This window comes from Pelodiscus sinensis, chromosome 26, assembly GCF_052426305.1.
Source record: "Pelodiscus sinensis isolate ZL-2025 chromosome 26, ASM5242630v1, whole genome shotgun sequence".
In the NCBI taxonomy this organism is placed as follows: Eukaryota; Metazoa; Chordata; order Testudines; family Trionychidae; genus Pelodiscus; species Pelodiscus sinensis.
In genome coordinates, this window is record NC_143077.1 from 13,732,692 (window position 1) to 13,745,285 (window position 12,594).

General features: G+C 45.8%; 1 protein-coding gene across 5 annotated transcripts in view; it reads left to right on the forward strand.

Annotated features, from left to right (window-relative positions):
- PHACTR4 (phosphatase and actin regulator 4) overlaps positions 1 to 12,594 on the forward strand; it is a 117,884-nt gene that overhangs the window by 40,602 nt on the left and 64,688 nt on the right. For 2 of the 5 annotated variants that reach the window (XM_075908596.2, XM_075908595.2), the window contains exon 2: positions 2,229 to 2,275. The exons of 2 other annotated variants lie outside the window; for them this stretch is intronic. In XM_075908596.2, coding sequence (XP_075764711.1) covers positions 2,260 to 2,275 — 16 coding nt within the window. In that variant the 5' untranslated portion in view covers positions 2,229 to 2,259. Of the gene's footprint in view, positions 1 to 2,228; positions 2,276 to 4,958; positions 5,032 to 12,594 lie in introns of all 5 variants that reach the window. One more of the 5 variants, XM_075908597.2, reaches the window with a different exon arrangement.

The window sequence follows — 12,594 nt, forward strand, 5'->3', positions numbered from 1 at the left end:
GGGATGCAGCTTGCCAGGTTAAAAGGTTGTGTCCGAAGGAAGTCACTCATGTAAATGGAGCCACTAAACTAGGGGTGGGGAACCTTTTTTGATTCAGGGGCCAGATGCAGCAAAAAACTCCCCCAAAACAAAACTGTTCTGACCTGGCCCCCAAGTGAGAGAGAGAGAGTTTAAAAAAAAAAAAAAACCACCCCTCACAGATATGGCCCCCAACTGAGAAGTAGAAAAAAGGACACCCCTCTTGCTCCAGCAACACAGGGGGCAAAGGCAGAGGCTCAGGGTTTATCCCCAGGGCCGGATTAACTCTGGGGGCCCAGAGTTAGTAGATTTTGTAGAGCTCCCAGGGCTCTCGGGTGGGGCCAAAAATGAGGGGTTTAATAGAGAGGATGGTTGGGGATTGGGTCAGAGTTTGGGGTCTGGGCCAGGAGGTAGGGTTCAGAAACGGGGTCGGAGTGTGGCATCTGGGTGGGAGCAGAGGGTTCAGGAGCAGGCTGGAGGTGGGGGTGTGGTGTTTGGGTGGGAGGGAGGGTGCAGGAATGTGCTGAGGTTGGGGAATCTGGTTGGGACATAGAATGCAGGAACAGGTGGAGTTACAGGGTCTGAGAGGGTAGGAGTATACAGGAAGGATCTGGTGTGGGTGTGGAGTCCCACTGCGAGCTGGCGGGACCGGTGCAGCTACATCAGGGCTGGCAGGGCCGGGAACACCAGCAGCGGGCAGTGGCTTGCTGTGCGGATCTGGGAGCCCCCGCGGTGGGATTGTGGGCTGCTGTGGCAGGGTAGCAGGGCTGGTGGTAGGTGGAAAGCCTGCAGGGAAGCCAGGCCAGGAGTGGAGATGGGCTGATGGCAGGGGTCCAAAAATTAACTCCCTTGGTCCAGCAAAATCCCTTCTTTGGGACCACTTGGATTCCGGGTGTGCCGAACCAGGGAGGTCCACCCGGTATTTTTTTATTGGACCAACATGATGAGGGTGTGTGTGTCTGTCTGTCTGTCTGCTTACACAGAGCTCTCCTTCAGGGCTGGAAAATATACTTAGGTTTATTTACACTTGAAAGTTTAAAGTGCAGCCATGGCAGTGCTTTAGCGTGGCAATGTGGACGTGGCAAGAGCACTGGAAGAGACTTTTCCCAGTGTTCTGGTAAACTGCCAGGAGTACTCCACAAGGGGAGCAGCTAACAGTATTTTTTTTTTTTAACACTGCTGAGACAGAAAGTTGTAGTGCAGTAAAGTGGTTCATAGAATCACAGGGCTGGAAGAAACCTCAGGAAGTCATCAAGTCCAACCCCCTGCCCAAAGTAGGACCAACCCCAACTCAATCATCCCAGCCCAGGGCTGCCCTTTTGAAGCGCTGCCACTTTAACAGGTTCAGGTTTCAGGCTTCCATCCGTTCAGTGGTTGACTTCCTTCAAAACTTGGCAGCAAATACATACTGCTTAGTATATTTTTTGTATTTAATTTAAATTGTTTGACTAGATTATAATTTTAGGCCTTAACATAAATTGTCAATTTTTCATTTAATTTTATAGATGTATTTAGAAAGATAATTTAAATAGATCCAATTTTAATTTTTTAGATTATCAGTTTTTATCTATCCCCTGTCTTGAGGATGCAGTCATGATTTATATATGAGCAAAGTGTGTGAAGCTTTATTTTTTAATAACGCTGTAGTGTTGTATTTTAATGACTGCATAATAGCATTCATATGCAAAACACATACCACATGCATTGTAGTTGGAGGTTAAAAGTGGTGTTAATAACTTTCATGTTTATCTTACAAATATATTCTTGTGTGTGGGATGGCTAATGCTCCAGCATTAGTGCTGAAAGGGGGAGGTTCTCTAGACTTGCGCTATCCTGGGGAAGTTTTGCCTTGCAATATTTGAGGTGGGTAGTGGAAATGATGTGAGTGTATTCTGTGCAGTGGTGCCTATTGGCATGCAACAGCAACAAAAGAAAACTTGTGGAGCATTTTGGAAATCTGATGCTCCCTGGAATTAGTTACTTTTGCACCAAAGGGGTACATGTCAATGCATTTCTGTCTTATTCCAAAATTGTTGGATAGGGTTTCCTATCTGGAGTTCAGTTCCCTCCCTGCTGGTTAAAGACTTACCCTCTATTGATAGGAATGCTAAAGTAGACCAAGACTTTGGTGAAACTCAGGATTTTTCCTGAGTGAGAGTTATCAAACTGAGCTTACCTTTTTTTACCTGTCTCTCTCTCTCTCTCTGCAGGAATTATCCAGAAAGCTAGTGTACCACAGGAATGGAAGAAAACTCTTGTAAGTGCTCTCCTGGAGTCCCATTCCACAATTAGTTGGTCTTTTTTTCCCTTTTGCCTTTGTTCTCCAGTATTTTCATAATGAAATGGTACTTTCTTAATTTCTGGGTCTTGAACCAAGAATGCCCAGATGCCCAGAATGAGACAGCCAGAAAGATAAAAATGATCACGCAAGTATACTAATGCTGTGTAGCATGCAGTATTTCAAAGGCCTGTTTTTGATCAGTTAAAACATTGTAAATCTGCACTAACTTTATCAAACTTTGGATCTCACAGGTGAGGGAGGTCAGAATTTAATTCTGCAATCCCTAAAACACTTTACAGATTATTAATGGTGGTTGTTTTACAGATAGTTAAACAGAAGTTTATCCGAAACCACATTGCAGTTCTGTGGAAAGACAAGGCTTAGAATACAGTAGCTCCTAGTTCCATATTTATTCCCCTGGACTGTACTGCCATGTGAAAGATGTAGGGTTCTTTAATTAAAAAAAAACAAAAAACCCTAGTTTTAAAGTAATTGTCTTAGTCACTGCACGAGTTGACCTGAGGCTAACTGATCAATACATTAGCTAAATCTAAGCTTTGGTGCAAACTGGATATGATCACAGTTCAAGTGGTACAGACCTGCATTGAATAAGGGCTATAATGACTTTTCTCTGAATATTGTTAATAGGCAATAGAAAAAGGCCGCAACCTGGCTAAAAGCTGCTTTTTTTGCACATGTTTTATCTTCCCTTAATCAGGCATGTCTCTCTCTGACATGCACACTCTTACTTCACCTTACATATCCCTGAAGTATGGTGCTACTTTATTCCATGGCTGCCAGCTCACATCTTAAATGACGAATCATGTAAGATGAAGTCATAGCAAAGATTATCCTCAGCTAATCGCTGGATATTCAAGAGTCCCAATTAAAAAGTTTCTATGATTAAATTACATGTAAATGCCAGCCATTTATTGGCTCACTTGTGGTTTGTAGTAAGCTGGGACATAAGCGAAGTAATGAACTTGTATGACTGCAAATCTTGCCTGTGGGCCATCCTCACAGAGACAAATTATGATAGAAATGTAGTCGTGTTAGTCTGATGTAACTGAAACAAAAAAAACAGGACTATGTAGCACTTTAAAGACTAACAAGATGGTTTATTAGGTGATGAGCTTTCGTGGGCCAGACCCACTTCCTCAGATCAAATAGTGGAAGAAAATTGTCACAACCATATATACCAAAGGATACAATTAAAAAAAAATGGAACACATATGAAAAGGACAAATCAAATTTCAGAACAGATGGGGGGGGGAGGTAAATGTCTGTGAGCTAATGATATTAGAGGTCATAATTGGGGAAGCTATCTTTTTAATGGGTAAGATAATTAGAGTCTTTATTCAAACTTAAGTGTAAAGTGTCGAATTTAAGCATGAATGACAGTTCAGAGGATTCTCTTTCAAGTGTAGTCTTAAAAGGCCTTTGAAGCAGGATGCAGGTAATCAAGTCATTGAGACAATGTCCTTGCTGGTTGAAATGTTTCTCCCCCCCCCCCCCCAATCCCTCTTCTGTTCTGAAATTTGATTTGTCCTTTTCATATATGTTCATTTTTTTAATTGTATCCTTTGGTATATATGGTTGTGAAGTTTTTCTTCCACTATTTGATCTAAGGAAGTGGGTCTGGCCCACGAAAGCTCATCACCTACTAAACCATCTTGTTAGTCTTTAAAGTGCTACATAGTCCTGTTTTTTGTTTCAGAGACAAATTATATCATCCTTAACTTTAACAAGGGAATTGGGCGGTGGTCAACAGCAGCATTGTCTTTGTGCAAAAATGGCAGCAGCCGTTTAGGACTTTGTGGAAAACTGGTCTGCTAGACTCTGGTGACTCAGCTGGAGCAGTACAGCCTCTTGTCTGTCTGTGCCAAAGTGAAGGTAGATAGGAATTGCTCTTGCAGAAATTCCTGGTGGTAAGTTCCTGCTGTGCACTGTGATAGCCTGTAACTTTGTTCATGCTAGTCCCTTTTTCCTCCAAAAAATTTGCTTTAGACCATGTTAAACTAACTTGTCAACTGACAAGTTTTTAAATAAAGGACTTCAGTGCTGGTAATAGATGCTGGAGTGATGGGCATGAGGGTGGAATCTTTCCATTTATTCCCAACACAGCCAATGGTAGTGCATGTGTGTAACCCCTCCAGTATGCCTCAGCCTGTATGGAAGGGATTCTTCTGGGAGTGGCAGCAGTGCAGACTGTGTTAGTTTCTTAATCCTGAGCCTCTCCATTGAGACTACCAGCAGCCTAGTTTGTGTCCATGTCACAAAAACCATCACATGTCTACTGACAATTGGACTTAGACCTCAAACTCGTTTTACAGAGGCCAGCGAGCAATCATCAATTTACAACCTGTCTAGCTCATTCTTGACCTTGTCTGCTGATGTGGGCTGACCTAGTGATATGGAGATGAAAAGCCATGCATCTCCATTACCATTTTCCTGAGCCACTTAGAATCACTAAGCCAACTCATGGACACAAGTGTGAAATTGGTTATATTTTGCACTTCTTTTACTCAAAAGGACCTTGACTATATTTTGTTTCAGTTTGTTGTGACACTTTAAACCTATTGTTAACTTTTCTGGAAACAAGAGGCAGAATAAACAGATGGGTCTTTGATTTTTTTTTTTAAATTACTTTGCTTTTAAGGAGGTTCATTCTCCAAGTGCTACTAAATTCAGGACTCCTGGGTTCTATTCCCGGCACTGTGACTGGAGATGAGGTAAGGCTGAGCTTTTCACTGGAGGACCTGTTTGGCTGAACTCAGGCTGGCTCCCCTTGTGCTTTTAAAGCCTAGTGACTTGGTAGATTCCTGCCCTTAACCAGTTGTATATTAACCATCTTCTCAATACTGCATGGCTGGCTTTTGTTTGGACTCTATTGGCACGTGTTCAGAAGTGGTGAGCTCTGAATAGCAGTGCACTTAGGTGACCACTATTTCACTACCTGCACATGGGTACGGATGGAAAGCTCCTTTTTGGCTGGCTTTCCTGGGTAATAAAAAATGGCTGCTGCCTTCAAATTTTAATTATCAGTGAAAACTACTGTAAGCATCCCTTGTAGACAGTTATAGTGGAGTGTTAGTACAGTGTTGAGCTCAGCTCATCCACTGAGGTCTAGAAGAAAGGAATATACAGGCCTTCAGATACTCTTAGGCTGTGTCTACACTGGCATGAATTTCCGGAACGGCTTAAAACGGAATACTATTCCGTTTTCAGTTTTTCCGGAAAAGGAGCGTCTACATTGGCAGGCTGCTTTTCCGGAAAAACCCTTTTCCCGGAAAAGCGTCTGTGGCCAATGTAGACGCGCTTTTCCGGAAAAGACTGCTGGGCTGTCTACACTGGCCCTTTTCCGGAACAGTGTTCCGGAATAAGGACTTATGCCCGAGCGGGAGCAGAATAGTTTTTCTGGAATAGCGGCTGATTTTGTACAGTAGAGCGTCGTTGCTTTTCCGGAAATTCAAGGGCCAGTGTAGACAGCTCGCAGCTTATTCCGGAAAAGCGGCTGATTTTCCGGAATAAGTGGCCCAGTGTAGACACAGCCTTACTGACTGAAGTGAAACCCATCAACGAGAGAGAAAAATCTGCGGTGATGGGAAATAACATGGTTTTGCATCCGTGTAAATGACTAACCGTTTAACCGATAACTGGATGCTTATCGGTTAACGGTGTCAGTTATACTCAGTGAAGACTGCTGTCCAGAAGCTGGGCGGGGAAGGGCTCCCCGCTCCACTCCTGAGGAGGAGGCTTTGCTGCTGGCTCCGTTCCCTGGGAGCTGGACTGGCAGGGGCTAGTGGCCCCTCTCCCAGGAAGACTTCACTGCCGGCTCTGCGGTATAAAGCAAAGCCAGGCTTTATACTCCAGGGCCTGCACTGTGGGTAAGTGTGTGTAACCACTGAGATTTTCAGCAGTTACAAAGTTACTCCATTACCATTTTTTACATCCCTACCTTTTGAGAGAGTCATCAAGTCCAGTCCCCTGCACTCATGGTAGGAGCACGCACAATAGACCATTGCTGACAAATGTGTCTCTAACCTGGTCTAAAGAAATCTCCAGTGATGGAGTTTCCACAACCTCCTCAGGCAATTTATTTCAGTGCTTAACCACCCTGATAGGAATTTTTTCCTCATGTGCAATCTAAACCTACCTTGCTGCAATTTAAATCCATTGCTTCTTGTCCTGTCACCAGAGGTTAAGGAGAATAATTTTTCTCCCTCCTCCTTGTAACAACCTTTTAGGTACTTGAAAACTATCATGTTCCCTCTTTGTTTAATCTGGAAAAGAGAAGACAAACAGTTCTTTCAGTCTTCCCTCATAAGTCATGTTTTCTAGACTTTTAATCATTTTTGTTGCTCTTCTAGACCTTCTCCAGTTTGTCCATCTTTTTTGAAATGTGGTACCCACAACTGGACACCGTCCTCCTAGACTATAGACAGCTAAGATACTGATTTGATTTTGCTCCACAGTTTGGTCTTTTCTGCTTTATCCCTGCTGTTACAGCCCATGCTCCCCAATTTCTGAGCTGTCTCCCAGGTCTCCATGATTGACTTACCTGTGGGCTTTGGTTACCTGCCCCAGTCGAACCTAGTTTAAAGCCCCCTTCAGTAGGTTAATCAGTCTGTGTCAGAGATACTCTCCTCTTCTTCCTTGATAGGTGCTTTCCTGGCAACAATATCTTTTCAGCCTTGCATTCACTTCCAGGATGTATCTGTGTATGCCTGCCTGAAGAGAATGTCACTTGCGCTCCAAACTCCCTCATCTGTATTCCCAGAGCACTGTAGTCACTTTTGATCTTTTCAGGGTGATACCTCGCAGTATCATTAGTGCATGAGTAGCATGGGGTAATAGTCAGGGGACCAGATGATCCTTTACATCTTGGATATGGGCCCCTGGCACCTCCTGGGATGTCATGTCAGGGTGGCAGATGGGTGCCTGTGTTTCCCCTCAAGAATCTTCCACCACTGTCCTACGTTTCCTCCTGGTTTGCTAGTTTCCAGGTTTAACTCTGAGTGTGGCAGGAAAGTGGGTACTAACAAGTGAAAACCAGCCCTAAGTATGCACAGGAAACAGTGAGCCAAGTTCTACCGCTGCTTTGTGAAGCCTTGAAGAGATCCCACCTAGGCAAGTGATCTGTCAAGGAAAATATTGTTGGAAGACTCGGCTATTTACTTTTTTCCTTCTCATGTTCGTCCTGTCAGTATGTTGGGGGTAAAGTCTTGCTAATGTCCATATTGTATTTTTAGAGAATATTTCTGATGTTCCATTTCCAACCCACACTATGTCGTCATCTAGTCCAGGGGTGGGCAATAACTTTTGAAGTGGCTCCAGTCCGGTCCAGAAGGGGCAGGGCCTAATCAGGAAGGGGAGGGGCCAGAATGGAGTACAGGGGCCAGAATGGAGTACAGAATGATCTGGGGGTGGGGGAGTCCTTTTGCTCCCCCTTCCCACTAGGCACCCATTCCCCTGACAGGGCAAGAAGAGGCTTCACGCTCCCCCGCTCCAGGCCCTGATTGGCCTGGGGGCGGGGGGGGAGCACGCGAAGCCTCCTCCTGCCCTACCCCCTCCTTGCAAGGAGCACATTGCACTTCAGAGTGCCATGCGGTGCTCGCAGGATGGGAGGAGACATCACACACTCCCTTGCCCCCGAGTCCTGATTGGCCTGGGTGCGGGGGGAGCTGTGTGAAGCTTCCCTCACCCTACTCCTGCCCTGCGTGAGCATAGGGCACTTAGAACTTTGCGTGCTTCTCCTGCCCCCAAGCCGATCAGGGCTAGCGGGCGGGGGAGCGCGTGACGTCTCCTCCCATCCTGCGAGCAGTGCTTCAAAGCGCTATGTGCTGCTCACAGGGCGGGAGGACGCTTCGTACGCTCCCCCGCCCCCAGGGATGGAGGCGGGGGAGAGGCAGGGCCACTGCGGGCTGGATCAACCGTCTTGGTGGGCCGGATTCAGCCGGCGGAGGCCCTTTTGCCCACCCTGATCTAGTTCCTCCCAGCCACAAAGTAATGTAGTTTCTTAGATGCTCTTAACATAACTGATCTGCAGTCTCCTGTGTGAGTTTTTTAATGTAGAAATCTTTTCTAGCATTTTACTTGCAATAGTTCTATAAGTGAGATTTTTAAGAAGCAAATAGTTTAAGCATCCGAGTTTTTTTTTTTTGGCAGTAGAAATCTCAAGTTAAGTGAAGCCCATGGCAGTTTGGAAACTGGTGCTGGGATGAAATAATGTGGAAATAATCTCTAGTTTGCTTTCCAGTAGCACTTGAACTAACCATTTTTTAACACTTACAAAGAGCTTATTTGCCATCTTTTTTTCCATGGGGAAGTGTTTGTGGGCAGCATTACTATTGGATCCTCTCAGCTGCCTGTGAAAACCTTTAGTTTTCTGATGACAGAATTTTTGCTTCTTTCTGAGGCTAGAAATGTATTTGACAGTTACTGGGAAGACCTTTTTGTAGCTCTGTTGTCTTGAGAGCAGAGGAGGAACTGCTCTGCTTGGGAAGTTTGAATAGAACTTGATAAAGGATTTTATTGCTACCAGCTGTCCAGGCTGTGAACCAGCCATGTTGGCTATAATCTTGTGTTCAGGATCAATGAGGCATGCTGGGAAGTTGTAGTGTTGTGCTGTTTGTTAAGCAGATAATGCATGCTGTGGTAGTGTACATGCTTCCATGCCCATAGGCTTCTTCCAAGAAGTCTATTTGCTTTTTCAGAGGTGGCACTGAAGACATTGCTGAAGAAACTTCTGTTCTGTCCTATTTCTTTATTCAGGATTGATTTCCTTCCCTCTCTCCCCTCCCCCCCCAACTTCCTGCTGGGCCATTTTTTCCAGTTGCTCCTATCTTTGAGATGGCAGCAGTCACTATGGTATATTCAGTGTACCTCCTGCCGTGCGATCTAAGGGGTAATTGATTTGAGACTCCAATTGTAGCTGCTGCACTAACTAGCCTTAAGTTAGAAAATTAGTAAGGTAAATATCTTCTATTGCTTTTGGGAGTTTGAATTCTCTAGGAGGAGATAGTCCGGTTAGAGGAGGCAAGTACAGGCAGTCCCCGGGTTACGTACAAGATAGGGACTGGAGGTTTGTTCTTAAGTTGAATCTGTATGTAAGTCGGAACTGGCGTCAGCCGCTGCTGAAACAGATCAGTTTCAACCGCGGCTGAATCTGGACGCCAGTTCTGACTTACATACAGATTCAACTTAAGAACCCCAGGCGTCCCCAAGTCAGCTGCTGCTGAAACTGATCAGCGGCTGATTCCAGGAAGCCTGGGACTGAGCAACTCTACCTCGGGCTTCCTGTAGTCAGCCGCTGGTCAGTTTCAGCAGCGGCTGACTTGGGGATGCCTGGGGCAGAGCAGCTGGGGTGCTGCTGGGTTGCTCCAGTAGCGCGACTCCTCGGCGCTACTGGAGCAACCCCAGCAGCACCCCAGCTGCTCTGCCCCAGGCGTCCTGATTCAGCTGCTGCTGAAACTGACCAGCAGTGGCTAAATCAGGACGCCTGGGGCAGAGCAGTTGGGGTGCTGCCGGGTTGGTCCGGAGCGGCGCTGCGGGACCAACCCGGCAGCCCCCAGCTGCTCTACCCCAGGGGTAGGCAAGAAAAGCCTGGTCTGCTCGGGGGGGGGGGCACTAGCTCCCTCCTCCCCCCCCAGCAGACCAGGGAGACGGGGGTGGCGGGACCGCCCAAGTCCTCCACAGCTTTGCTCCGTCTCTGTGGTCTGCTGACCTGGGAGATGCGGAGCAAAGCTGCAGAGCACGCGGGCAGTGGGACAGTCCAGGCGCGGCTGTCCCACTGCTGGCGTGCTCCGAGGCTTTGCTCCCCATCTCCCTGGTCTGCTGGTCGGGAGACGGGGAGCAAAGCCGCGGAGCGCACCCGCAGGGGGACAGCTCAAGCGCGCCCGGGCTGTCCCGCTGCGGGCGTGCTCCAAGGCTTTGCTCCCCGTCTCCCTGCAGACCAGGGAGACGGGGAGCAGCTTTTCTCGCCCCGGAGGACGGGGGCGGCGGACCGCGGCTCATCTGGGCGTCCCGCCGCTCCCGTCCTCCGGGGTGAGAAAAGCCCCGTTCGTAACTGCGGATCTGACATAAGTTGGATCCGCGTAACTCGGGGACTGCCTGTAGTCAGGAAACCACATCTGGTTCCCAATTACTTCATTCCTTGCTCCCCAAAATAGGGATAATACTATGAGGTACTTTGAGAGCCTCGCGTAAAAAGCAGCATGCTAGTGGAGTGTTGAATTATACATACGAACAATAGTATTTTCAGTTCACCTGTTTAAGGTATGTGTTTGGAGATGCTAAATACCGACTGTTGGTAATCACTTTTTTCCCCCTCAAAGATGTAGCTGAAAGACAGGGTGGGTGCTATAACAAAGGTACTATAGTGGCCAGAATTACATGACTGTTCAGTTCCTGTTACATAAGATGCTGCAGTTGTGTTCCAGCAGCCTCTACCGCAGAAAGTTAAAAATACTGTTGGCTTCAATGCCGTGTAGTCACCAGCTACGAGGTGGGGTTTATGTATGTGAATTTTATCTTCCTGCTGGGATTTCTCACTGCTTCTTGTTTTAAACTTTAACCTGACAGGCTTGAAGTCTCCAGGTAAGGTAGGTGGTTGGTAAGGTAGAACAGAACACTCTGGACAGGTCTGTTATTGAAAAAAATCAAAATCGGTTAACATAGCTAATACAAATGTTTTTTGCCCCCACTTGAAGTGTAAATGCCAGTGATTTGCTTACTGTTCCTTTGTGTATATTAGGGATGCAAGCGACTAGTCGACTATCTAAATAAAATAAAAATAAATTAATGGAGATTGCCTATCGCCTAGAACTGGAAGGGACCTTGAAAGGTCATCGAGTCCAGTCCCCTGCCTTCACAGCAGGACCAAGTACCATCCCTGACAAATTTTTGCCTCAAATCGGCCTCCGCAAGGATTGAACTCACAACCCTGGGTTTAGCAGGCCAATGCTCAAACCACAGTTTCCCTCACTTATCGACTAGTCGATGGAAATTCCATCTACTACTTGATTAAATGCAATTTAACATCCCTAGTGTAACTACTTTTACATAACGAAGGAAAATTCAGCCGTTGTAAAAAATAAAATAAGAGGGAGTGGTTTATAGGCTATGAAACCTGACTGATGGTGTAAATCCACTCCAGATTATATTTTGTTTCAAATGAGGTGGAGGTGTCAATGCAGAGTTTGTTGGGGGAAAGGAATCCATAAGAACCACAGAGATGAGCAGTACTAACTGGCACCTTCTTGGGTAGAAGGTCTACAGATTAAGTTGGGCATGCAGAGTATTCCCTTTTTGGTCTAGTGATGGTGACTGTGGGTTCAGGGTTGAGCAAGACATTCTGAGCGGGATATATTTGTCCTTCTGCTTGTTGTCACCCGATCTCCAGAAAAATGGAGGATGTCCATCCCTAGGATTATCTATCTGGCTGCCTTGACCAGCACTTATTTTGACATGAATTTATTGCATCTTAAAATTGAAAAGTGGTGAGGGAGAGGCAACACTGTGTCGCCCAGCAAACACAGGAAGATGGAAAGCAGTTCATAGATGTTGCTCTCCACCTCTCATGTGTTTGGCTGGGGACCTGGATAAATAGTTTCTCTGTTTTGGAAATCAGAAGTTTCTTGAACTTGCTTTCGTGCTACTACTATATTAAAGAGCATCCAAGTTGGGAATCCCCTTCTGATGTTTAGAAGTCAGCTGCCTACAAGTTGACGTAAGAATAGACCTTTACTAATTGTGTGCAGACTACTAGAGGAAACCTGTCTGAAAACTTTTGCTTGCTTCTATGAAAAGAGCTGACGATGTACTTCTGAGTTGAGACTAAAGCTCTGGAGATATCTTGCCACTGTGGTGAACAGTCTACTGTTTTGACCTGTAAAGCAAATTAATAAACCATCAGATTGTTAGAATACTTCAGTGGCAAGGCTAACAGCTGTTCATCACTTTCCCCATTAATCTCTTTAAGACTGGCAAGCAGCCAGTGAGAAGAATATCATTGTAATCTATTCCAAAATGCAAAGGATAGGGTCGTGTTCCTCCTTCCCCCCCCGGAAGACATACCACCCCATGATTCCATCATGGTGTTATGGTGCTTTATAAATTATGTGAATAATGTAAACTTTGTGTATGATTTAACAAAAATAGGCTGAACAGTGACACGAGATAGGTAAGTGCCTGGGGTTATGTCTATTTTAATATCTGTGGAAATGTGCTAATTTAGAGGCTCCACAAAAAGGCAGGATTTCTCTATTACAAAATAGTGCAATTTCCTTGTTAGC